The following is a 27,360-nucleotide window of genomic DNA, read 5'->3' as shown; positions in this document are numbered from 1 at the left end:
TGACCTACACTCAGGAGCCCTAGTGGGAGTCTAACAGGTTCAAGATCAACTTAGGCTACAAAGCAAAAAATGAACTTGAATTTTGCACAGAAAACTCAAGTCATCCATGCTCTAGAAAGCTCTATTCTTGCTTCCTTTGGCTTCCTGGGTGTGGCACACCACCCAATGACATTGGGACTGGGGCTCAGGCACAGGCCTGAAGTCCTTAGAAGAGGAGCCAGGTTCCCTGACCAACCTCCTGCATCTGGGGACACAAGTCATGCGTTCAAACAGTAGTGTGCCGATCCTTGCAGTTCACTCTTCAAAGTCCGATGACTCCCTGCCATCTTAGACGGGGACAGAAGAGAAAACTCCAACAGTTCCTGAGAAAGCCTGCAGCAGGTAGTTGTCAAGAGAACACCAGTCGATTTTATTTTTCCCCAATACAGGTTATCACTGTGTATTCCATGCAGGTCTAGAACTCACTATGTAGATCAAGCTAGCCTTGAATTCAGAGATCCGCCTCCCCCTGCCTCCGGGGTGTTGGATTAAAGTGTGCAGACCTGGCTCGTGGACTTCTTCCCCTGTCCTGTCATGTCTCTGCCCACCACGCTATGTATTGACAGGTGACCAAGCGCCTCCAGAGTTTTGAAAATTATTTGTATGTGCATGTCTGTGTGTGTGTCCTAGGAGTCCAGAGAGACACCAGGTCCCTTAGAACTGGAGTCACAGGCAGCTGTAAGCTGTCTGAGTGCTGGGAACATAACCGAGACCCTTGAACTGCAGTGCTTTTAGCCACTGAGCCACCTCTCCAGGCCCCAGCTGTTCTGACAGTGACCATCCAACCTGACTGCCCTTTCCCTAACATCCCCCTGGGTAAGGACTCCGGCTGAGCAGCTCCACAGAGCAACTGATGTACAGCCAGGCTTCAGGTGTCAAACACTTCACACTGTACGGCACAAAAGACAGACTTCCAATCTGTAGCTGTGGGCTCTCCTTTATGATCAACATCCATCGTCTCTAGGCATTCCCTGACCTGGGTGTGGCTTTGGAAAGATGGCCAGTTAGTTTAAAGGTCCTTTGTCTCCAGTCCATTTTAAGTATCTGCTCCTACAGGTGTTTGATCCACGGCCCACTTGACCCTGGAAAAGGTTGCTTATTAAGTGCCCAGGGACCTGCCCAGCCCCCTCAGTGCCACCCAGAGGCAGTCAAGCAGGGGATGGCACTGCTTGCTCAGAAGCCAACACAAGTTCTTCCTCTGCTGGCTTGCTATTGCTCCCGGCAGGGTAAGCGCGACACTGACTGAGATAAAGTTTCCCTGGGCCCAAGTTCCAAACTCGGCTGTTTTGTTTCTGTTAAAATGCAATTGTTTTTCTCTGGAGTGTGCAGTGACTGCTCCGCGTCAGGAAGATGTATGAAGATCTCCACTTCAATTCAGCATCCCTTTTCTCCCAGACAAACATGGTCGGATTTTAATAAATCAAAGAGCTACAGTGTTTAATAAAAATTTATTGACTTACAAGTGATTATTTATCAAAAGACCATTAATAGCAGGTACTGAAATGATGTGTTACTGGGTGGTGCTGGGAGACTAATAGGAAATCAATGCTGCTGGCCGGTCGGAATGCATATGAGAAGCCCACCCCCCCAAACAGCAAGCAAAATTTCACCAGCAAAATACACCAGACGCTAGCCCTGGTGCAGTGAAAAGTTCCTCCTTTTTATTTATTGTTTACAAATGAAATAATCAATACTTTTAATCTAGAGCAAAATTTATTAACTTTCCCATTGGAGAGAGACATATTGACTGGGGGAGAAGGGAGTGAGTGTGGTGTAAGATGGATGGCCAGATGGTCATCTCTTAGCCTGTCCAAGGGTCTGTGCGCATGAGTTGGGATATTCCAGGCCACCCAGGAGGGTGCACCTGGAGAAACTGAGTCTGGCAGCTAAGATGTACAGCAGGTGGATGGCACCTGCAGCAACATGGTAATATCTTTCAGACATCAGCGGCCAGCAGTGAACACCAATCCAAACAGTTGACATTTGGTAAATTGTAGAAGGAAGCCACAGGGTTTATAGGCCCAGATTGCCACAAGACAACTGGTTAGTGTCCACTAGCCAGCCTTTCAGTATCTAAAAGCCCCTTGCTACTGCCCTGGCCCACCGTCTCTAGCACATCTCCGAAGGACACCAACAGGGAGCAGTGCTGACGTAAACTGGCTCCCAAGCTTTATTTACAGGGCCTGGCCAGGCTGACATCCTTCTACTGAGCTTCCTTCCTGTTACCAGAGGACTTTTACTGGCCTGATTTGAAAGCTCTTTAACTAGTTGGTAAAATGTCCTGTTTGAGTGAAAATTGTCTGTGATCCACAATCCCAACTATCCAGCAGGTCTGGGCCCGAGGTGGTTAGCTTCCCAAGCTGGGTTTGCAGGGGGACTCAACAGCTTAAAATGGACCCACATAATTTTAGGGCTCAAAGCTCACGTGTGAGCAATGGGCTTTTAATGGAACCGGAGCTGGAATAAGAGCTCAGTCAATAAAGCACTTGCATTGCAAGCATGAAGTCCTGAGTGTGAGCTCCTAGAACCAACGTTAAAAAAAAAAAAGGCTAGGACGGTGGCTTCTACTTTTAATCGCTGTGCTGGGGAAGCAGAGACGACAGACTCACTGGCCAATCAGCCTAGGTCAAAGAGACCCCGTCTCAAAAAACAAGGTGAGGCCCGACTGGAGAATGAACAGCTGAGGCTGTTCTCTGACCTCCACACGCACTGCTACCCACACATCTGTATGCACATAGGGTACACACGCATACACCTACTGAAACTTCAGAGGTGTGTAAGGCCTCAGAAATCGTCCGGTTTAAGTCAGAAAATAGAGAAATAAAGACAACATAGCAAGGGGGCAGCAGGCTGGCAAGTGGGATCGAAGCTCTTGTACATTCAGGCTGTCCATGAGACCCTCTTTGTATCATGCGGCTTGCAGTGACTGGGAGCCTGCAGGACCCAGTTAAAAAAACGGCAGACTAGCAGGAGTTCCTGGACCAGTGCCCAGAAAAGACGCACAGACTTCTCACTGTTCCCTGCTGTGCCACGGGTGAGTGGGATGTGATCTGAGTAAAAGCAAGGTTAAAAACTCTCTACCACCAGCGGAAATTTCAAAGGATGCATGACCCTAGACGTTTTCAGAGGACAGCACTGAAACACTACATTCTACATAAGCCGAGACCCACTTTTTATTTTTGAACATTTGTAAAACAGTCCCCACGAGGCTGTTCTTACAGTCATTGGTGTTTTTATTTGAAAAGTGTTTTCCACCGGGAATGGAGCAGGCAGGAAGGAATGGGATGCTATGAGGTGACAGGAAGGTGCAGTGACACCAAAGGGTCCTCAAGTGTCAGAGTGGCATCAGTCACAGCCTTGGGAGCCAGGTTGCACTCCTAGACTTGGAGATCATGTGGGTAGGAGGGAACTCTTCCTTCGGAGGAATTCAAAGTTGGTGCACCTCAGAAGAAACAGAGGCTGACTTTGGTGTTGTTGGGTGGCTTGCAGGCCTGCCATTTCTCCCATGGGTGCATGTAGTGTACCCATCCCTCCTGCCTAACTCATCAGTCCTCCCCAGCACTTCTGCTCCCTCCTCACACTTTAATATCTGCTGTGTCCCACAGTTCTCAAATCCAGAATGCCACGGTCAGGGCCTCTCTCCAACCTCATCAACAGTTTGTTTCCATGGCTCTCATCTGGGGAGAAAGCTAGAAATGGAGACATGAAAACATTTAATCTGAAAGGTTACCCTCTCCTGAGCAAAACTATCCTCATTCCAGACCCTGTAGGCCAGCGTCACTTTCAAGTACCACCGCTGTTAACTGGCAAGAAATACATTTCTTGGGGAGTGAAGGCAAAGTCCCTAAGTTCATTTACCATCCAGTTTTATTTACTCACAAAACAAGTTTAAAATCCTGGGCAGCAGCTGAGAGTGCTGACCTTGTCCTGCCACACCCTATGAAGCCATCCCTGTAAGGCCAGCATCCATTTCCTTCACATATACTAGTACTAGAATCCCCACAACAACCCTGTGAGGTAGGTTATCACCACCCTTGGCAATTCCATGTAACAGACAGGGAAACTGAGACACAGTAAACAGACAAGTCATGTGGGGGACTCAGGCTCAGCCTAGAGTCTGAATCAAATCATCCTGGGGCTAGCTAACTGGCCAGTAGCCCACTGGCTTCTTCCTATCTCCCCTGCTGATCTTCGTAAGCATGACACAAGAACTTATAACTCCATCTGCTGAGTGGCACCAACACTCCTGTAGACAGCTTTCTTCTTGTCCCATCTAAAAGCTCCCAGGCTGGAGGCTGTTTGGGCACCTGCCTCAGCAGTGTCTCTTCTGACTTTCCCCAGCATGTGTATGTCCCTACACAATAACACCCAACATTCTCTCAGGGCAAGAACAGGGCCAGCCTTCCCACTAGCTTGCACACTACAGAGCTGCTTTAATGGTCTTCCTCTTCGAGGCTGACTATAAAGGAACAAGAGCATTCTGTCCCGGGGAGCCCCGGCCAGCAGCTCTCTGGTTAGAGGACAGCGGGCAGCGCACGGGGCTCTGATGGAGCTCAGGAGCTCTGGAGCCCAGAACAGCCTGAGGGCCAGAGTCTGGAAGATGCAGCAGTGGGTGGCAGGGATGGTGGCAGAGGTTGTGGCAGCAACAACTCCAGCTGGCTCACTTGTCAGAATTTAGAGGTGGCAGCTCCAGCCAGGACCAGGCAGAGGCTCAGGACCGGCTCCGATCCTCATGGTTACCAACAATCATCTTGCTATACAGTTTCTGCTGCTCCTCCTTGAATGTGTCCTTCACTTTTTCTCTCTTCAATCCACCATCCCTGGAAAGACAAAGGCTAATATAGCAACAGAGAAGGCCACTGGTCAGCTCTGTAGTATGGCAGATGCATTATATGGCCAAAATCTGGCAGGAATCATGGATCAAGCTCCTCCTTAACTTGAGTTTAACTCCTGCAGACGCTAGGGGTTAATTCAGACCCACGGAACAAAAGCTCAGACCCTGCCTTACATCTGTTCCTGTAGGGAAGTTTCAGTGAGACACAGTCATGACTACTTGTTCATATATTCTCTTTGGTTGCTTTCATACTACAAATGGCACAAATAAGTGGTTGCAAGAGACCTATAAACTGTACAGAAAAAGTGTGTCGCCTCCTCTGCTAGGAGACAGGCAAGAAAATGTAGAAAAGAAAATGTGGACTTTTCAAACACAGTACATAGACAACAGAGGAAATTCTACATTCTTCCCTCTGAAGTTTCCAAACAGAATAGGGTCATCTCGACCTAGAGGCACAAACTGGAAGTCCCAACAGACTGGGCAAAGGCCCACAACTCTATGTTCCCAAGGACAACACAGCACTGGCATTATTGGCTGGAACTGGGAAAGGAGCCTGGAGAGTTCTTCTCTATGGCAAGCAGGTTCCACGCTCTGTGCCAGGGAGGAGCCCTTTGCTGCAGAGGCACATATTCTCTGGAGTCAGTACTACTCACCACAGAAGGTCTACCAATCCTCCCTGCCGGGCAATGGCAGACTTCACCCTGTTAGCAAACTGCACAGCATCTTCATCTTTCTGTAACAGAGAATGAATGAAAACACTCTGCCAAACTCTTGAACACCACAGCACACGAAGACTTGCACTGGAGGACTGGAGACACCTACCTCTCTGGTCATAGGAGGCAGGTACCAAACACTGCAGACAATGGCCCAGCTGGTCATCATTCTCAGCAAGTATGTCACCATCCCGTACTTGCTGCTGTTCCAGAAGGCATCACCAAACTGAGGGTCATACTGCAAAAGGAGAGGAGACTGGATGTAAGGACTATACCAGTGCTTGGGGAGGGTTCACAGGGGCAGGGATCCAGTTAAATACGGCTGAAGTGGCTCTAAGGTCATGGCCCCCAGACTCACTCAGGCCATCGGGGAGTCTTTCCTGACCACCACACCCAAACAGTTCTTGCCTCAGAGAGCCTTATCTTGCACTCACACACAAACATTTTCAGACAATCCAAAAACAGAATGCAGGATAACAAAATATCAGCCACTCATTTCCTAGGTTCAATCATTAGGAATAGTCCACTGTGCTTGCTTCATGCATCCTTTCCTCTCTTATGAGGCCTATCTTAAACATCAAGGCATCTCCTAATGTATATAAAGTATAAACAAAGACACCTTCACACATAATCAACTTTTTCATGGGACATTCAAAAGAAAATTTCTGATGCTGCAGACTAAGAAAGAAACACAAAGCTTGCAATATACTATATTAAAACTTAAGTATTGCAAAAAAAACCCTTAAGTATTGCAAATATAATTTACATATTTATAATTCTAACAAAGTGAATTTCTATATGGGCAGAAAACTCTGCTAATTAAATCACCAGTATTCATTAGTAAATGGGTCCACACCCATTAGTCTCATGAGGTCTCAACAAACAAGTGTATTAGGTACTTGCATTTGTCAATGATTTTAATGAAGAGAAAAGGCTTGTTCCTAAGGGTTTTGTGAGAAATGATTGCAGCTATTCAACCATTAGCCCACAGTAACCTCAGGGGTAGGAAAGTCTGGTGAGGGAAGGTACATGAGAAGTAACAGGAAGAGCTGAGTCCTTTAGAAGGCTGCCTGAGCACAGAGCATGGGCAGTTGCTACCAAATGTTAGATGAGGCAGTGCATTGACCACAAAAGCACAAACCAAGGGTCAGCACGGAGAATGAACAAATGAAAGAATTTCAAGAGCTATCCCACAGGATCAAGGTACCACCACTGTTGCCTCCCTGACAGAAGGATGTCTGTAGAGTACTGTCATGGAGATTTCGTGGATGGAGTTTCAACTGTCCAATTCAGAATACCGAATTCAAAATACTCTGCTGAGATTAAGTCCTAACTATAAAAATACAGATTTAACAACAGAAACTAAAACCTAACACATTAATGAATGCACCTTAAATACCACTAAGAGGAAATGGAGAGATGGCTCAGCAGTTAGGAGCAGTGGCTGCTCTTCCAGAGGACCTGGTTTCAATTCCCAGCACCTACATGTCAAATTAAAGTCACCTGTAACTCCGGTTCCAAGGGTTCTAATATTCTTTTCTTCCTTAACTGAATCTTTTGAGGTGGGAGGATCTACCTTTAATCTGGGTCACACCTTCTGGTGTCACCCAAGTTTGCTCTCCTTGTCTGCTTGTCATCAATCTCACTAGCAAGTCCATCCCTTCACTCACATTGGACCCTCAAGATTCTGGCATATATTGAAGATCAACTAAGAAATCAGCCTTGTAGACTGAACAACTACTGAATTTTTGAACTTTCTGCTGGGAAACAGGCATTGTTGGATTAGCTGGACCACAGCGTGTAAGATACTCACACACACACCCATTTGTTCGATCCTGTTCTGTTCCTCTAGAAAATATTAATTCATGTGGGATATAGACTCCACTCTCTACTCTCACAGCAGACCCTGATTAAAGACTATTCTTTGGCATGCCATCCCTACTTATGGCTAGACTGGCCAGGCCTATTCATCAGTGAGCCTGCAGCCAATATTCAGGTATTAGTGGGCTCGGTGGTCTGCTTAGTTGTAGAAGGTGTTGTCTACCTACCCAGGAGTTGTGTGGAAAAGCTGAAAACCAAGTGGGCATGTTTCTACAACACTGCAAACAGACACCCGAAAGGCAGGGGCTAAACAGAGCTGTTCACAACTTCAGACCCTGCTCTAAAATCTCAGTCTAAGTATATTGACATTACTGAAAACAAACTGTTTGGATAATACTCTTGAGGACTAGACTCTTTTAGAAGTAATACAGATCTGCAATAGGCTAGAGGGGGATAAGGAAATTGAGAAATACAGGAAGGCTGACTGGTTGAACCACCCCATGTTTCCAGGGTGTCTAAGGGATTAGTTAGGACAAGTTCCTTCCTGAAGGATGGAAACAGGAGTGAGTGAAGCTCCAGGATCCAGTCTACAGTTGCTCGAATAAGGATACTGAAACCCACTGCAGTGGTGTGCTTACTGCACATAGGAGAACAAAGAGCCATCCATTCTCTCCACTCCACCCACTGCACAAGTTCAGCTTACAACCCCCTCTGCTACTGGCACCAGTCACCTGTGCAATCGAGTGTCCTATGCTTCAACAAAGTCTCTAAAGAACAAAGTAGTGAGGACACAATTACAGAGCTTATGAAGTTTCTGTCTGCAGAACCTGGAAGCCCTTTTCCTCCCATATCCCACATCCCTATGCACCCCACCAGCATCCTCCTTTTCTACTGCTCTGCCCACACAGGCTGGCAATGCTGGTAGAGAGAAAGGAGCAGCCCTGACTAGCTCACCAATCCCCACTTCCCACTTGTGCATTCGAGCTGGCCTCAGAGGTCTTATACCTTGATAGCAACAGGGTAAACAGTGGCTCCAATTTCAAAGCTTCCCTTTTTGAACATCATCACTGATGTGTTATTGATGCAGGTTCCTGAAAAACACAGGCAAGAGAAAACCCTTTCTTTCTGGACTTCTACCCAGAGTTTCTTTTTTTTTTCCTTTCTTTCTTTCTTTCTTTCTTTCTTTTTTTTTTTTTTTTAATTATTTTGTTTTTTCGAGGCAGCGTTTCTCTATGCAACAGTCCTGGCTGTCCTGGAAATAGCTGTGTACACCAGGTTGGCCTCAAACTCAGAGATCCACCTGTCTCTGCCTCTCAAGTATTGGGATTAAAGGTGTGCACTACCATCGCCCAGCTACCCAGTGTTTCTTCAGCACTAAAAATAATCCTCAAAGAGCATAAGTCAATCATCACCCAAATCATGAATGAACACTAAGGGAGCTGGACAAATGCAGTCCTCATTCCTTTTCTCCTGTTTCAGGCCACTGTCCCAGCCTCAGGCTTGGAGCAGGGATGCCAAGGAGACCGGCGAGTATTCTACAAGAGGCTAGAAAGCTACTTGTCAGTAGTACCATAGAAGGGATCCTGCACTGGCGAGGTACACACTATGAAACGTAACCAAACTTCTCAACTGACCCAAATTGTTAGTCTCCCATACTAAAAGGCCCCACTGTTACCCAGGACACAGGAACTGATCTCTCTCCCCAGCGTTACCCAGGGTTCAGGGCCTGGTCCCCCTCCCCAGAGGTATCCAAGGCTCGAGGCTTGTTTCCCCTCCCCAGCGTTACCCAGGGCTCAGATTCTGGTCCCCCTTCCTCAGCATTACCCAAAGCCCAGGGCCTGGTCCCCCTCCCCAGCGTTACCCAAGGCTCAGGGTCTGGTCCCCTTTCCCCAGCATTACCCAGGGTTCAGGGCCTGGTTCCCCTCCCTAGAGTTACCCAAGGCTCAGGGTCTGGTCCCCCTCCCCAGCGTTACCCAAGGCTCAGAGTCTGGTCCCCCTTCCCCAGCATTACCCAAGGCTCAGGGCCTGGTCTCCCACTCCCGTCACTTTGTACCTTCTGGGAAGATGAGGATGGGCAGCTTACTTTTATCTTGTACGTGCTCAGTCAGTCTTTAGGAAATAGAAATAAAAGGAACAGTCAATGACCTTATAGGTTGCACACAGCAATCAAAATTTTTGGCATCTAATCTGTAAATCTCAGTAATGAACCACTTGCCCAGCATATACAATAACCTACCCAGCACTACCCAAAACAAGCAAGAACCACAGTTCTTAACTTGTTTATTGGGAAGGATATAATGAAAACATAAATAAATAACTTAAATAAATATTGTGTTTATTTACAACCTTTTTAGATGTCCTAAAACTTTATTACAATGGTATAGCCTCAGTATAAAGGAGTAACTACCCTGAAAATGTTTTTTGTTTATGCCCTTGCTAGATCAACTGAATAGCATTTGCCACTTACCTCTTAGCCACCAGGTGGCGATCTTTTACTTCAGAACGCTCAAACCAGATATGTGGGCAGGCTTTGACCATGGCTCTTTGAATCACACCCATAAGGCCCCCGTGCACTTGCCCCACCTAATATCAGACAGAGTAATAATTAGTAGTGAAGCCGTTCTTACACAGACCTCCCCACTCTGGGGAGGATCACAACCCCACAAAATATACACCCCAACCTCTCTTTGTTACTTCATAATTTTAAGTCTCTCCCCATCGAGAAACCACTACTTGACCTCCTCTGATCTGAACCCCCTTAGCCATCAGTGTCAGAGGCTACTCCAGTTAAACACATAAAGCTGAGTAACTTATAAAATGGCTCTCTCAGGTAATCTCAGTGCCTCTCACCTGGCTTTCTCAAGACTCCCCTTTCCTGCAATCTCCCCTGTCTAAGACATAAGACACAACCCCCAGCCATACTCTCAATCACCAACTCAGAACAGCTTCTAGTCAGCCCTAGGGTGGCCCTCCTAAGTTGGGACCTGCACATAAAATACATTTACATGTCTGAATCCTTAATCAAGGAAGTTTTCTGTGGAGGGCCTAGAGATCTGATCCTAGTCCTGGTAAGAAAACCACAAAGAGAGGCTGCGTACCATGGCATAGTAGCCATCGCTGGCCAAGATGATCACATCAATGGGAGATGTATGATTAGCCACACAGATGCCACCATTTCTTGGTCTGTTTTTCCTGGGTGTAAAATATATACCAAGCAATTAAAATGGCAAGAATCAATTCGTTTGGAATACTCCTCTCACCTCACAAGCATCATTAGCTCTAGACAAATGTTAATGAGTTTCCCTTACCTGTTGTGGTAGGTAATGATGGCTGTCAGGGCTCGCACACAGATCCGGTAGCACATTAAGTGAACATGTTTACTCAAAAACTCCTTACACCTGCAACAACAGGACAGAGGAGGTGTTTGTGTCTAAAAACAGGACAAGTTGCTGATTCTATTTAATAGTGGACAAAGTACTTATAGAAATATTAGCACACATAGCAAAACCTACAAATGTATTATTTAACATCTTTATATCCACATGCAATCAGAGAAATGCAATGTGACTTGATGACATTCACCTGGTAGTGGTAGAAAATATTCTAGGCCTAGAATTTCCAGCATAGGCAAGCCAAGGTTTCTTAGATTCCTATCTCCCAACTCACCAACCCATAGTAGGTGTAAGCTCTTTATCAGCCCCAGCAAAACAGAAGTCTACGGGGCCTCAGAGCTTCCCTAGGGGAGTAAAGTTTCTTTAAGAAAGAAGAGTAGTGGGGAGAAAGAAAGTTACTTGTCAACTTATGGAGCTAGCAGAACCAAGCAATTAAACATCTTGAAAGATTGAGGGCACAGAAGCAACAGAGAACTCGTCCTGTATACAGGGTCCTGGTTTTGATTCCCAGAATAAACAAACATGCTATAAAAATCTGTTAATACCCGAGCCAAGACTCCTTTGTGGTATCTGCCCTTCTGACTCTAAAATGGGAAGATGGTGAAGGCTAGACTGCAAGAAGTAAGCACACACGGCTACTATCTCACATCAGTTACAAAACAAAAACATTTACTACAGATACCACGGTCAGTGGGAGTATCTGAACCACCTAGAACTCAGCTGTGCTGTGTTGCAGTGTGCCTCCAGTCAGTCCTCACGCTCTGAGGCTGCAACATCACCTCACTCTACTCACCTTCCATTTGGCAGGTATCCAACCATGGTAGTGCCCACCACCAAGAGGCTGATCCCTGTGAATGCCAGTGCAATCCTGTAAGAAGACAAATAGAGTAAAGCAGTTATTCAGTGAATGTGTGAAGACAAAGGCAGGAGCCAAAAAACCACACTTAAGACCTGACAATAGCCTCCCCTGGAAATGTGGGAAACCATCTGCATTGAGAGATGACTGCAATTCCAAACAACCAGTGAACTGTCTCTCCAGCAGCTGCTATGCCCGACACCTGTCTGATCTTGCTTAGGTTCAACACCCTGGCAGAAGTAAAACCTCTGTCAAAAAGCAGGCAGAGTTGGAAAGTACCAGACAAACTGAGAAGAGCACAGAGAAGAGGAGATGAATACAGCTTCTGTACCAGAAAGGCAAGATTCAGGAAAGGCTATGCTTAGGAAAGGGGGCCAGGAAGTATATGATGTTCTCTGCCCTGGGTTCAGTCCCCACAACAAGCAAATGGTCTTTAAGAAATCCGACTAGCCAGGTATGGTGCTTAGAGCACACCTTCAATCCCAGTACTCAAGAGGTAGAGGCAGATAAATATCTGTGAGTTCCAGGTCAGCCAGAGCTACCCAGTGAGACTCTCCAAAATACAAAAACATTACACACACATATACACAAAAAACAAAGAAATCCAACTCTTTCTGTATGATATGTAAAGAACATAAAGGCTTGAAGGGATAGGCCCCAGTATGCCCTTCTAAGAGTAAAATAGACTAGCCCTGGAGGGGGGGACGACAAACACACTATCCCCCTTTATAAATGGAAAACAAGGCAAAGTGAGATGGGTAAGCAATGCAGCTCACACTGGCCTTCAAGGCACAGCCTCACCTGAGTGGCAGAAGGAAGCAATACCGAATCAACACTCCTAAACCCCAGAGGATGGTAAGCCGGAGGCTTATATATTGGAAATTGTAATTGGTTCTGCTCAACAAGTTCCAAGACTCCAACTCCTCTGCAGAGAATCTCTTTGTCACTTCGTCATCCATAATAGTTTCCATTCCTTTCCGGCAAAAGTAGAAAATGTCAGAGAGCTCAAACTCCGGTGTCTTATCCAGAGCCTTGCTACTACCACTTCGGCGAATTTCTTTGATTTCTTCTTCCAGAGAAGTGGGATCTTTTGCAATGATTCCTGCAAAAAAACAGTAAACCTAGTCAAGCAACATGCTACAAGGAGCATGAGTATGAAGACTGAGTTTTAAAAGTACCAAGGGTACGTGTGTGCCGTGGTCTGGATGTGAATATGCTCTCTAGAGTTTCATGAGAAGAAAGAGGGAGCCCTCAATACAACAGCACTGAAGTGCTGGGGTTGTAAGTGGTGGGGTCTACCGTGCTCCAATATATATAGTTTTCCACCTAGGCTCATGCTTACAACACTGTTTAAACTAAGTGTGCCACTTACACAAAAAAAGCATGAAAGTAGGCAGGAAAAAGAAGGGTTTCTGTAGAAGAAAGGAAGATGAGACAGGGAAATGGGGGGTGAAAAGGACTAAAGTTCATTATACACGTGTATAAAACTATCAAAGAGTAAAAATCAACAGGTGTGGTAGCAAATGCCTTTAATCCCAACATTCAGGAGGCATAGGCAATGAAATCTCTGTGAGCCTGAGGCCAGCCAGGGCTACACAGGTTTGTCTTTAAACAGACAAACCTGGAATGTAAGAGATTAGCTCATGTGATTAGGTCATGGGACTGTTGTCTCAGAACAGAGCAGCACTGTTCTTGCTCTTGGTGGGTAGTTCTGTAGGGATACATTCACTCACACAACATCAGGTTGGGGTTTTGGTGGATTTTTGGTTGCTTGTTTGCTTGGTTTTGAGACAAGATCTTAGGACCAATGGCTGGCTTAGAGTTCACTACGCAGCTAAGGATGCCTTTGAATTCCTGATTCTCCTACTTCCATCTCCCAACTGCTGGGAACACAGGCATGTGCCACTATGCCTAGCTCTTTTAGATCAGTTTGTTTTTAAAAAGTAAGCCAGACACCTACCTACTCTCTTGGGCCATTCCTTTCAACTGAAACCAACTCTTCACTCCCCTCCTGCCCTCTCACACACTCCTGTCATGTGGTACCATCTGTCATACTGCAATGTGGTCAAGGGGTCCTTGACCAGTGGCATTCTACTTTTACCCAGGTTTGCTCTTCTGTCTGCGTGAGAAAGAGAGGGAGGAATTGGGAGATTGACTGTATGAGTGTGTGTGTGCTGCATGAGGATGCAGGCCAGAGGTCAATGGGAGCTATCTTTCCCAATCACTCTCAACCACACACTTTTACTAGGCTCACACTGAACTTGAAGTTCTTTGACTGCTAGACCGGTTTGCCACTGAGCTGCGGAAATCTGCCTGTCTCTAGTCCCAGCATGGGAACTTTACTGGGGTATGTCACTGAACCTAAGTTTTACACGGTTCTAGAGATCCAACCTGTGTAAATGCACACCAAGCATTTTACTCCCTAAGCCATCTGCCCAGCCCCTGCCTGAGTTTTCTACTAATCAGAAAGTCAAACGTTTTCTTCTACAAAGGCCCCTCAGGTATTTTTGTTATAGGCAAGAGCAAGTGGTCTGAACCTCTACCAGAACTCTGGGCATTATCTCAGAGGCTCTTTTAGACTAAGGCACCCCATCCTACCGTTGGTGTAGGGCTTGTAAAGCTGGTGGTTCTTCTCCTTGGCTCCTCTCTCCATTCTCAAGGTAGCCCACTGAGGAGGAAAATGGCAAAATGACAGCATTGAGTCTTTTCATCAGTAATCACCCTACTTCGTTAGCCTGCGAAAGGTTCGCCTCTAGTTGTCTGACATGAGGTAGCAGTCAAGCAGCACACCTTCCAAAGAGGACTCACCCTGTCCACAGGGCTCACACACACTAAGTCCCAAGCAGTAAAGCGCTAAAAAGTCAAGAATCTATGACAAGATGGTCAGGGTGCTTTTTCACTGCCTGGATTTGCCTAGGAACTGACTAGTAAACATCTCCTTTAACTATTGCCTACCCCTGCAAGGATATTTATCACCACAACATTATCTATTTGTGGGGGTGTGTGTAGGGAGGGGAGAACATGTGTAAGTCAAGAGGACAACTTGTGGGGAAATGGTCGGTTCTCTCCCTTCCACCATGTGGATTCTGGGGATCAAATGAACAAAAGCATGTATGCATGCCCTGATGTAACCAGTAAACTCCGAGAACACAGAAATAGATGTGACTGGTGATATGCCAAAGGAACAAAGAGTCTTAGAGATGAAATCTAAAAGGCCCTGACCAGGCTGTTCTTTTACTTCAGCGTTCTTCCTGCTCCTTGGTGACTTTGGTGAACTTCCTGAGTCTGTAGTCTTCTCCCTGATCCCTTGACCAACCAGAATCCCCCAAATACACTCAAACTAGTCAACCAGGTACATTCCAACTTGATGCTTAATTTATGAACTGATGGAGCAAACTGACTCCTTCCCATTATATAAAAGAACATCTGATCTAGAGTGCTCCTTGTTAAACTATTTTGGGGACCTTTTCCAGTGGCAGAGACCTGTGACTCTACTTTTCAATAAAAGTCCTACTTGGTTGCTCTCAATTCTGTTGTTCTCGCTGACACTCTTTTCAACAGTGAGACAACGAAACCAACAACTCCACCCCAGGAAACCAGTGACAATGGCTGTAGGTTACAGCTCTCACTGAAGAGTAACTCTTCACGGAGCTTCTTTTAGCTCTAGAACAGCTCGGTATTTGTTGCCTTTGTAGTTATAGCTCTTACTCTTTGGTTTTCTTAGAAAACAATGCCCATGGACAGTTAATGAAGAGATTCAGGGTTGGTCAATGTGCTCAGAATAAACGTCTGGTGATCAGCCCTAAATGGGACATCTAACCATATCACGAACACACTCCCACGGCCCCAGGGAGCACGGCAGCAGAGGGGACAGAAAGCTGTGAACTGCTGTCTTCTGGATGTGGCACTACTGGTCCTGCACTCACAAACTAACTGCAGCTACGGTCACCTGAACAAAACCTGCAGAGGATCAAGCATGGGTGAAGAAAAGGCTCACATGACCCCACTTGTAGCTGAGGAGCTACTAATAACTGATGGCTGCTGGGACAAAGTAAGCTATTTTTCTTTGGGGGTGGGACTGCTGGTAGGAAGGCCTTGCTCAAGAGGAGACGCCACATCCATGTGCAGGCAGACAAAACTAATTAGATTCAGTAGGTTATAAAAAAAGAAAAAGAAGGCAAGATAGGAGAGCATGTTCTGGGGGGTCCCGTGGGAATGGGGAATTTGGGGTGGATCAACCAAATTATCAAATCATCAAAGAATAAACAAAACCTTTTTTTAAACAAATCTAAATGTTCTTCCTATCACCTTCCCTACCAGAAATCATCCCCATCTTCAAAACACAGCCTTTTCATTACTTTTATGCCCCTCCACAGACAGCAAACAACACTAGAAACTTTATTAACCAAGGCTAAGCTTCTGGGCTGGTTGAAAAAAACCCTAAGTGTTCAAATATATTGCTCACTCTGCCTCAATCCCACAGTTGTTGCAACTGCATCTTCAGCTCTGTACCACACCAGTTTTCTGAAAGTTTCCAACAAATTCAACTGTGCAGCTGGGCAATGACCAGACTGCAAGACCTCATCTTCTCTAACCTGACCTAACTGACTCCTTTTATCTGGGTAACAAAATTCAGCTTATTTTCATCTTTTTTGCTTATATCCAGGCCTTTCCCCCCCTTTCTCCAAATTACCTTCAATTCAATTGAAAGTTAGTTCCTAGAAATTCCACTCCAAAACCATTACTGCAAGCTGTGTAGGGAACTTCTAAAGCAAAAATGCCCAAAACATAAAATTACTTTGAGGTACTCTGGACAGGCATGGACCCACCTGTGGCAGACACATAAGTGTTTTTCTCCTGACAGGATTAAATATCCAAAACAGTTGGCAAGCTGCTTAGGTAAGTGACTTATGCTTAGTCTCAAAATTCCCATAAAAAAAAAAAAAAACAGGTAAGTGTACTTGAACTATCCAATATCCAGTTTTAATGATCTTCATGAAAATAAAATGTAAAAATGGCTAGTGAAATGACAAGAGATAAAATGTATGGCTACACTATTAATATAACTAAATTATGAACATCAATGATCAAAGACTGAAGGGCAATATGCAAAAAATAACAAAAGTGTAAGCTATAAGACATGTATAATTATAATTTTTGACATTATGGTATGGTCTTGTTATCTACTATCATATAAAAACTATCCCAAAACTTAATGGTTTAAAAACCCACTACTGAACTAGATGTGCATGGTGGTATACACTTTTAATCCCAGCAGAGAGGCAGATTTCTGTGAGTTCAAAACCAGTCTATTCTACATAGTGAGTTTTAGGACAGCCAAGTAGTGACCCTGTCTCAAAAAAAAACAAACAAATGACAAATAAGAACAAAAGCAAAACCTACTACTGAACTGGGTGTGATGGTAATGATGGACCTTTAATCCCAGCACACAGGAAGTGGAAAGAGGTAGACCTCTGAGTAGGAGACAAAGTAAGTACATTCTTCTTTTTTCTTTTTTGGAGAGAGTCTTATGCATCACAGACTGGTCTCAAACTCACCATGTAGCAGCCCAGGATGACCTTCAATTTCTGACTTCCTGACTCTACCCCCTAAGTGCTAGGGTAAAGATGTACCACCACATCCTGTTTTATATTGTACTGAAGACTGAACCCAATGTTTAGTACATGCAGCACACACTTTACTGAACTACATGCACAGCCCCAAATAAGTTTCCCTGAGTGATTAAAATGTGTAGTCAGAAGGACCAAAGAAATATGATAATCTCTTAGCTTTCTTCCAATTCTAAAAAATATGTACATCATTCCAATTTAGGGAAAAAATAAAGAATCTTTTGAAAGGTAAAATCAAACATTCTATGCCATGAGACAAAATCTTTGTCCTCTAAAATTCTGCTGAAACCTAATCTCCAATATGTTATTCAGACGTGAATTAAGATTATGAAGAAAAAGTCCTCAAAAATAAGGTTATAGGTACTGAAGGGATAGCTGTTAAGATCACCTGCTGCTTTTGAAGAGGACTGGGTTTTGATTCCCAGCACCCACAATTAAGTAGTTCACAACCACCTATACCTTCAATTCCAAGGGATTTGGCACCCTTTTCTGGCCTCCACTGTACCTGTGCACACATGGTACAAATACATATACACATAAAACAATGAAATAACTCTTAAAAGAAAAAAGGAACAGGGCTATAAAAGGGATCCCAGCAAGCTCCATCATCCTGAGGCTGCAGTGAGAAGAGTCTATGAACCAGAAGTAGGCACTGACCAGGCAATGCTGTCAGCACCCTGTTCTTGGAGAAAGTTTGTTTTTATAGGCCATCAGTCTACATCAGCAAAATGTTGTAGTAGCCCAAATTTGGGCATTTCTTAAAACCAACCAACCAATCAATCAACACATATAAATTTTAGATGTATATACATGAATACACAGATACACACTTTCTAAAGTTTGATAACACCTTAGCCTGTACATAAGTACTGTCATTGATAAAAGCAGCATCAATTCTTTGGGTCTCTTAAGATTAATTCACAGGATTGAGCTCCTTGGTAGAGTGAATACCTTGCATGTATAAGTGTGCACATGCACATGCACAGACACACACACTCAACCAACTCAGGACACCAAAGATGAAAGCACAGACGCTTTCAGGACTATCCTATGCCTTCGTCAACATGCATCAAGTCCCTTCTAGCCCATCCTTTTCTCTAGCATGCAGCCTGTTTGTCCAGAGGGTACTGTGAGTCCTCTGAAAGACTGGCAACAAATCTCTAAAAATGCAAGAAGTGCAAATGCATTTATTTATTCGTTCGTTCGTTCATTCATTCATTCATTTATTTATTTATGTGTCCATTCATCCATTCATTCATTCATTTATTTATGTGTCCAAGTCTGACTATCTGACTATGTGGCCTTGGCTGGCCTCAAACTCACAGATCCACCTGCCTCTGCCTTCTGGAATTAAAAGCATGTACATCATTTATGGCTACAAATACAATTTTTTTAAAAAAATTGCTCATCTTTTTTGCAGTGCTAGGGTTAGGACATGCTAGTTAAGAACTCTACCAGTGAACTTTATCTTGAGGTTACAAATATATGAACTATTTCCATTACTACTTTAGATCACTGTGCCCAGAACAATGATTTTCAAGATGTGCACACTCTGAGGGCCTAAGGTTATATGTTCTACGGTAAACATTTAATCATCCCAATGTATAATTATAATCTACATTTAAAAGTTGCAACAATGTACTTTGTTGTTGCTTTTTTGAGACTGGTTTTGCTGTGTAATTTAGACTGGCCCTGAACTCCCTGTGATCCTTTAGTCTCAGCATCCGAAGTGCTGAGATTATAAATAAGTATGTATGTGCCACTAGTACACCTAACTTAAGAGTGTGTATATTTTATGGTCTCTAACATTTTATTCTTATTATTTTTAATTACTAGTGAGTGTGTTGTGCATGGAAGTATAGTGCCTGCAGGGCCAAACAATGGCATAAGATTTCCCTGGATCTGGAGTTCAGACTGCCCGACGTGGGTGTAGAAATCAAACTCAGGTCTCCTGAGAAGCAATATGTACTCAACCACTGAGCTATCCTCTCCAGCCCCTGAATGTGTACTTTAAAAACAAAATTATGAAAAGATTTATTTGCTCATTGGTAGAGTAAATCTGGCATGTATTAGGGATTCAACATCCAATACTCTATCCCTCAAGGATTTTATTTGGATATCAATTTCAAAATGATCTGGGACTAAGACCCAAGCATCTGAGCATACCTGTGAGGACATTTTCTTGAATGAAGTTAATACTCAAGTAATTGAGGTGGAAAGACCAACCCCAAATCTGGATCACTTCAGGCTGGCAGAACCACCCTAAATCTGGGTCCCACCATCTGGTGGCAGCGTACATAGAAGGGCTTGGAAGAAGGTAATTTTTGCTTTCTGCCTACTTGCCCTCCCCCTGGCAAGTTCATCTATCCTGATGCAGAGGCATCCCCTTCACTGGTGTCAGAACATACTTCTGCAGGATTCCAACATACACTGAAGACCAGTGAGACATTTGGCCTATGGGACTAACTACTATCAGATCTTTCCTTCCAGAGACAGCCATTATTGAATTAGTCAGCTGTACTGGCTAGTTTTATGTCAACTTGACACAAGCTGAAGTCATCTGAGAGAAGGGAGCCTCAAATGAGAAAATGCCTCATAAGACAGGGCTTCAGGCAAGTCCTTAAGGCCTTTCCTTAATTAGTGATTGATGGGGGAGTGTTCAGTCTATTGTGGGTAGGGCCACCACCAGGATGGTATCTGGCTTTTATAAGAGAGTGAGCTGAGCAAGTCAGAAGAGTCAGTCAGTAAGCAGCTTACTCCATGACCTCTGCATCAGCTCCTCCCTCCAGGTTCCTTTTCTCACTGTTTTTGATGATGAACTGTTACATGTAATTGTCAGTGAAATAAACCCACTCCTCCCGACACTGCTTTTGGTCATGGTGTTGGTCACGGTCACAGCAATAATAACCCTAACTAAGTCACTGAACCACAGCCTGTAAGCCACTTTATGAATAAGTCTTCTTTATATACATTCACTCGTTCTATCCCTTCTGCTCCTCTGACTACTACAGGATATACTTGCCACAGTGCATGAGTAGAGGTCAGAGCAGGACAACTTTCAAGGAGTCAATTTTCCCCATCCACCATACAGGTTATGGTGGGAATAACCTGTCCATGCAGGGAATGGACTGCAGGTTATTAGGCTTGGCAGTCAGTGCCTTTACCCACTGAGCCATCTGGTTGGTCCTCTATTTTCAGGAAAGGCTATACAAGTATTCTAGACTTTTTGTCTCACCCAGTGTCATCCAAGATAAATTAAGCACTAAAAAAGAGCTCCAGATTTTTAACTCTTACTTCTATTTTAAAAAATGGCAATTTCTAGGGGCAGAACAGATGACCCAGTGCTTAAAGCACTTGTCATGCAATCAGGACCAGAACTCAGATCCCCAGAACTCACACGAATGCCAGGTGGGCATGGTGGCCCGCCTGTAATTTCGGCATCAGATGTTCGAGACAAGATTTCCACGACATGCCGGCTAGAAAGACTGAGCAGACACCAGCAAGCTCTGGGTTTGACTGAGACACTCTGCTTCAATAACTAAGGTGGAAGAGCAACTGAGGAAGATGGGCAACATCAGCCTCAGGTCCCCGACAAGCACACATGCTCACACACACAGAGGCTAAAACCAGCATCTCGGAAACAAGACAGAACACAAACATACTTAAAAAGCAGGTACTCCCAAACATGGGTCCACAGCAACTAAAAGGTGGAAACAGCTCATCAACAGTTGAATGCATAATCAAATTGCAGTACAGACACCTAATGACTTATTGTTTAACCACACATAATACACAAAAGTACTGACAACTGCTACCAGATGAATTCTGAAAATACTAAGCCAAAGAAGTCAAACAAAAAAGGGCACATCGTGTAGGATTCCATTCACAGGACACACTGAGAATAGGTAAATCCAGTGAACACAGTTTGTGCTAGTCAAGGCCTTGAGAGAAGAAACGAGGACAGATTGCTGAGTGAGTGTGCAGTCCTTTTCTTTAGTTCAGGCTAGCTTTGCACTAGTTATCCCTCACTCCAGGATGACTGATCTGGTTTAAGAGCTTCCTTTGAAGTGACAGCAACATGTGGCACTAGGAGAGGCGGTGTCTACATAACATGAACATACCACATGCCATCAAACTGCGTTTAGAATGGCTTGGATTTATTTTTTGCTTATTTCACCTTGATTTCAAATTTTTTTAAATCATTTTTAATTCTGTGGTATGTGTGCACACCTGTGTGTGTCTGTACAGTGAATGCAGGTCCCACAGAAGCCAGAGGGATTAGACTGCCCTGGAGCTGGTTACAGGTGGTTATGAGTCACCGGATGTAGGTGCTGGGACTCACACTTGGGTCCTCTAGAAGAAGCAGTACAAGCTCGCAGCCCCTGCATTATCTCTGCCATCCCACCTTGTTCTTGTAAGGGCAGTGAATACTACAGAACTGAAAGGAACTAAGACAAAGTGGAGGAATATTTTAAAGGCTGCAGAGCGCTTGCAAAGCACGTCAAAGACCTTGGTTTGATCCCAGAAGCACCAAACCAAACCAAATAAACTGTAAGATATTACATGAACAAGTGTATTATAATATCTCGGTACATTACTCAAATTATGCAGCTTCAGCTGTGAAAAAGAATTCCTGAGGATTTGGTGACTACTGAAAACATTCTACAACTACAGTAGCAAATCTCTGTCTAAATATTAAAGTCCTGTGGCAAAGGTCAACTTTGAGGAGATACTACTTCTCATCTGCTTCAATGGTGCGTTAACTAAGTTCTGATATATTCTCAATCTTTCTGAAAAATTCAAATCCTCTTTTCTGTGCATTTTTTCTGCATGAATGCAAGGACTGACCTCGGACTGCTGTGAGAGGAAAAAGGAGTCCATCGGCAGAAGCCTTATTATGCCCTACTACCTGTGCTGCACGAGGCAGTTTCCGATGTCCAGGCCCCACTGTGATGTAAAAGGACTCCTGATAGGAACCATTCTTTCTGCTAATGCCCTTCTCTCACCTGGGAGGAAACCTATCACAATAGGACAACTTACCGCAAAGATCTTTAACAATGTTTTCATGTAGAGCTTTCGGATACCAAAGGAGACTCCAAAAATGGCAGGGACTATGATGAACACAAGTAGCAGGGTGAAGAGGACAGTCAGGGAGATGCCCAGAAGGTTGACAATTAAGCTATCAAAAGGCAGCAACAGGAACATGGTGGAGGATGCAGGTTAGGCTGGTGCCCTCCTTTCTACACACAAACGCGTCTTCAGATGGTCCCTTCCAACACCACAAGCCTTGGAAAGGAAGTCAGTTCCCCACGGGTGGCAAGGAAGTCAGTTCCCCACGGGTGGCAAACTCCATCTCAAAGTTCATGTCATCCAACTGTCTAAATACAGAGTAGTAGAAAAGAGCCACAGGAGAACCCCAGAAATTCCAGGTCTCCCTGGCACAGATAGAGCTGTGGTGAACAAGGCAGGAAAAGGCTTCAGGAACGGCATCCGAGTCCTTACTAAGTTTCCGGGCAAGTGAGTGGCAAGGGAGAGCTTTCTGGTGTGGGCTGCTTCCAAGGTTTTACTTTTTTCCTGTCCCAAAGCGTTCAGCAGATGAATTTGTCCTAAAGGTCTGTATTGCCAGAAGTACCAAGAAGAGTTCACCTTGATGCCAGAAGAATCCTGATAATTCCAGTAGACAAAAGTAATTGCTGGCACGTCACACCAAAGGCTTCTGAATGTCAGTATGCAGAAATTAACTGACTTTTACTTAGAATTCCTTCATAAGCTAAAACTGAGTTCACTGTAAAGAGTTCATAGCTAGTCCCATGCTCCCTTGTTGGGGGCTCCTGGTGCTGACTGCTCCAGGACCCTCCTATCTGGAGAGCCCCAGCTTTTGCCAGTAACAAACAGAGGCTGGCACAGAACGTCTCATGCTGCCTGTACCGAGCACTATTCCAGACACGCCTGGCATTGGTGTCCTCTGATATTCTTCTCCCTTAAGGCACCCTTCTCAGCGGTGACCTGGGTTCTTGGCAAAAGGTTGTTTACATGCTGCCAGGGCTGGGGGTGGAAACAGAAACACCATCAGTCACACAAAGCAAGACGAGAAATGTCAATAAGTCTACATGTGTGGCAAGGGAGAGCTGTTTTAGGATGAACCCACAGCCAGCTTCCCTAGTCATCAAGGTCAAAGGGAGCAAGCAAATAAATATACAGGTTTCCATGGTGAGAGGAGCTGTGGCCACACCAACTTTCTGATAGGACATATTCTGAAAGGTAAGCGTATAGTATGGAATGTAAATCCCATTCTGACTTGTCCTATACTTACCTTAGAGTTCTTCCTAACAGATGGGACTAGCTTTGTATTCTTCCCAATATAATTTCTACTTACAAGGGAAAATCATTTGTTCCTGTCTGTCTCAGCACCAATCAACAAAAATGAGGGCATTATTAACAAGGCACGCTGTTCTTCACCTTGCTTTTTACTTTGTCTTAATTAACTTGGAAGAGAGTTCTATGAGTAAAAACAGAGTCCCCCCCCCCCCCAGTCTTTGCAGGTGCACAGTTTGCAACTAAAACAACACAACAGGATTCTCCCAAAACTAAACACTACTAATTCGACCCTTTTGTTAAATATTGCTGTACTAAATAATCCTAGCATACATGATTTAGTACCAGCAAAATTCCTAGAACAGAACTGTAGAGGAAAAGGAAATACACCTTTAAATTTTTACAAGATATTTATCACATTTCCATAGAAATTAAGCCCTTCCAGTCCACTTCACTACACTGGCTGCTCATTTTAAAATTCTACTATTAAAGCATCTTATACAAGTAGTCCAATATATAGCATTCCAAATTACAAGTTACCAATCAATGCAAGTCCTGAATTCTGGTGCACCCTATCAAATCTTTCTAGCAAAAATGTTTGCCATGTGGTATTAGGATAAAAACCAGGGCCTTCCCTGACTATGCTGGGCAAATACTCTATAACAGAGCTACACCCCAGAAATGACCTACCAGTTTTGTTCAAGAAACTGAACAAATAGGTAATGACTTACCACCAATTTTGACCAACATTTTATGAACTAATATGTGTTATCTCAGGGCTGTCAAAGTAGCTTAGTAGGTTAAGGCCCTTGCTACCAAGCTTAAGGCCCTGAGTCTGGTCCCCAGGAACCATATGTAACGAGGTATAATTAATTTTCACAAGTTGCCCTCTGACTTCCATATATGTACCATGGAACATGCATATGTACACATACACACACACACACAAAAACCAAATGTAATAAATGGTTTTCTATCTGGCACTGAGCTAAAAGCATTACCCATACACTGTCCTCATTTATTCTCCCAAAAATTCTATAGTGAGTCACCACCACAACCATTTACAAATGAGGATGGTAAAATTAAGGAGATAACTAAACTTCCCCGGGTCATACAATCTGTTAGTACAGCAGACTGTCTCTTATCCCATGTTCTTTAACAACATTTATGACTTCCTACATCCCAAACTACCCTGAAATAATCAGTACCTTACTTATGCAAGGTGCTATCAGATTTCCTAGAGAGAAAAACCACAGGATAGATCTGGAATCACATATCAGAATTTGCTGTTCTCAGAATCCAAGTACATGGGTGTTTTTTTTTAAATCTTATAAACTGGCTAAACTTATTATACATGCCAGATTTCTAACCACATCCCCAAAGTGACTGAGGAATTTGCGTCACTGTGTTCCTTACGCCTGTCAGGGCCTAGCCCAAATCAAGAGCCACCCCTCCACTCTACCCTCTATCCTGGCCCCTTGGCCAGCATTCCCATGAGAAGATACAGCAAGAGCCCTCTGTCCCATTGCCCAAGGTTACCTTGTGTTCCACAGGCCAGCATGACTGTCACATACCAAATCTGACCCCACATGCCAAGGTTTTGAACACTCTTCTTTGTACCACAATCAGTTCAGAATTCCCAAGGTTATTCTGGGTTCATGTCCTCAAAACACTAAAATAAACACATGTAGCAACACACTCATTTCTTCAGTTAGTTCAGGAGTTGGCCAAGTACACAGATCTGGCTATGGTTTGTTTTATAAGGCTCTGGAGCTTGGTATGGCTTTTATAGTTTTAAAGAGATATGGAAATAAGGGTGTGTGACAGAGACCAGGGATTGCAAAAGCCTAAAATACTGACAACTCAGGCTTCACAGAAATGGCTTGTACCTATCCTTTTTTCCATGAGAGGTGATGACCTCTCTCCTCCCCTCACCCCTTCTAGAGTACTTGCTCAAGAAAGCTGGACTCTAAAGCAGAGAACACTGAACTAGTCTGACAAGTTCTCTGGCCAACACCAATACTCGCATAAAATTCTTAGAAATCAAGGAAACAATAAACAAACTGCAATTATAATCTCCTACACACCTTGGAGGGTTAGTAGAAATATTAAAGTCAGAAGTAACTGAAAATTCAGAACACTGCTTATTTAGGAGACAATATTACTTTGTTTCAAGTAACACACAACACTACCCTTTAGGAATGTGTGGTAGGGAAGCCATTAATTAGTATTTGCTTATTCTCTTAGCTTCCACAGCCAGGTTCCTGCCAAACACTGAAAATCACATCGACCAGAAGCCCCCTGACTACCCAAAAAACCCCAAACTACTCAACTGTTTCAGAGAAATACACAAAATCCAAATAGTTCTGAGTGTCAGAAAGGAAGATAGTTTTATTGTAGTCAGAGACAGAGCCAATTTGCTGAGTTAGCTAAACTTTTTAATCCTGAGTAGTCTCCAATGTCCTCAATCCTTGGAGTGGCTGATTCAACATAACACTCACTGGGCAGACAGCATGTGCTTGGTACTATGCTAACAGTCAGTCAACAAATAACTTGCAGACAAGAGTCAAAGGGAAAAAAAAAAAGCAAACACAAAGTCACTATTTCAGACGTTCATGAAGGCTAAGGAGGAAAAGACATGACCCCCAGAAAAGGTTAGGAAGTGAATTATTTAAATTCATTTAAACCTCTAAGCCAGTTCAGATCTAGTCACAGGTTATGTGGCAGGGGCTATCATCATTCCTAAATACAGAAATATTTCAGAAAGGGGCTGGAGAGATGGCTCAGAGGTTAAGAGCATTGCCTGCTCTTCCAAAGGTCCTGAGTTCAATTCCCAGCAACCACATGGTGGCTCACAACCATCTGTAATGGGGTCTGGTGCCCTCTTCTGGCCTGCAGGCATACACACAGACAGAATATTGTATACATAATAAATAAATAAATATTAAAAAAAAGATTTATTTAAAAATATCTAAAAAAAAAAAAGAAATATTTCAGAAAGTATTCCGAGAAATAACTCAAGTCTTCATCAGGTGACCATGACCGTCAGAATATGTAGAGAGATGTCATATAACTCTAAAGGCATAATAAAAGTATCCTTTTATTAAAAATCAATGGTGAAAGCTGGTGAGGTAGTTCAGTAAACAGAAGTGCCTGCTGTGCAAACTTGATGACCCAAGTATGATCTCTGGATGGAAGGGAAAACTGTCTCCAAAAGGTGTCTTCTGACCTTTACATATCCACACATGCCTTCACATGTGTGCATGTACAAACACACACTCACAAATTAAAATTTAAATTCTTTAGACCACACAAGGATAGATACATTTTTTAAGCACACGAAATACATGCTTGTCACACATTAAATGCCAATTAACAGCTCATACTATTATTACCTCTGCAAGGAAATGTCCTAGTTAGGTATGTGTCAACTTTACACAGTTTGTTCTCTCTCTCTCTCTCTCTCTCTCTCTCTCTCTCTCTCTCTCTCTCTCTCTCTCTCTCTCTCTCTCCTAATGCATATACAAAAGAAAGCAGTAGAGCTGCACCTTAAAAAAAAAAACCATCAGAAGACACAACACAGTATCCTTTTTAAAAGAGAGAGGACAGACAGACAGACAGACACAGTGGGGCTGGAGCGATGGCTCAGAAGTTGAGAACAGTGGCTGCTCTTCCAGAGGTCCTGAGTTCAATTCCCAGCAATCACATGGTGGCTCACAACCATCTATAATGGGATCTGGTGCCTGCTTCTGACATGCAG

General features: G+C 44.0%; 1 protein-coding gene across 4 annotated transcripts in view; it reads right to left on the bottom strand.

Moving 5' to 3' along the window:
- Positions 1-1,468: 1,468 nt before the first annotated feature.
- Gpat4 (glycerol-3-phosphate acyltransferase 4) overlaps positions 1,469-27,360 on the bottom strand; it is a 40,502-nt gene continuing 14,610 nt past the window's right edge. For 2 of the 4 annotated variants that reach the window (XM_048456371.3, XM_048456373.3), the window contains exons 2-13: positions 22,326-23,330; positions 14,254-14,323; positions 12,457-12,757; positions 11,593-11,667; positions 10,716-10,805; positions 10,506-10,599; positions 9,875-9,990; positions 9,461-9,516; positions 8,413-8,498; positions 5,696-5,824; positions 5,527-5,606; positions 1,469-4,859 (exon numbers count right to left, since the gene is read on the bottom strand). In XM_048456371.3, the coding sequence (XP_048312328.1) occupies positions 4,751-4,859; positions 5,527-5,606; positions 5,696-5,824; positions 8,413-8,498; positions 9,461-9,516; positions 9,875-9,990; positions 10,506-10,599; positions 10,716-10,805; positions 11,593-11,667; positions 12,457-12,757; positions 14,254-14,323; positions 22,326-22,490 (1,371 nt within the window). In that variant the 5' untranslated portion in view covers positions 22,491-23,330 and the 3' untranslated portion in view covers positions 1,469-4,750. Of the gene's footprint in view, positions 4,860-5,526; positions 5,607-5,695; positions 5,825-8,412; positions 8,499-9,460; positions 9,517-9,874; positions 9,991-10,505; positions 10,600-10,715; positions 10,806-11,592; positions 11,668-12,456; positions 12,758-14,253; positions 14,324-22,325; positions 23,331-24,808; positions 24,827-25,139; positions 25,273-27,360 lie in introns of those variants that run through there. The other 2 variants (XM_048456372.3, XM_087901102.1) reach the window with 2 other exon arrangements.

This window comes from Myodes glareolus, chromosome 23 (genome assembly GCF_982192425.1).
Source record: "Myodes glareolus chromosome 23, mMyoGla1.1, whole genome shotgun sequence".
Taxonomy (NCBI): Eukaryota; Metazoa; Chordata; class Mammalia; order Rodentia; family Cricetidae; genus Myodes; species Myodes glareolus.
This window is presented reverse-complemented; position numbering and strand designations above follow the sequence as displayed.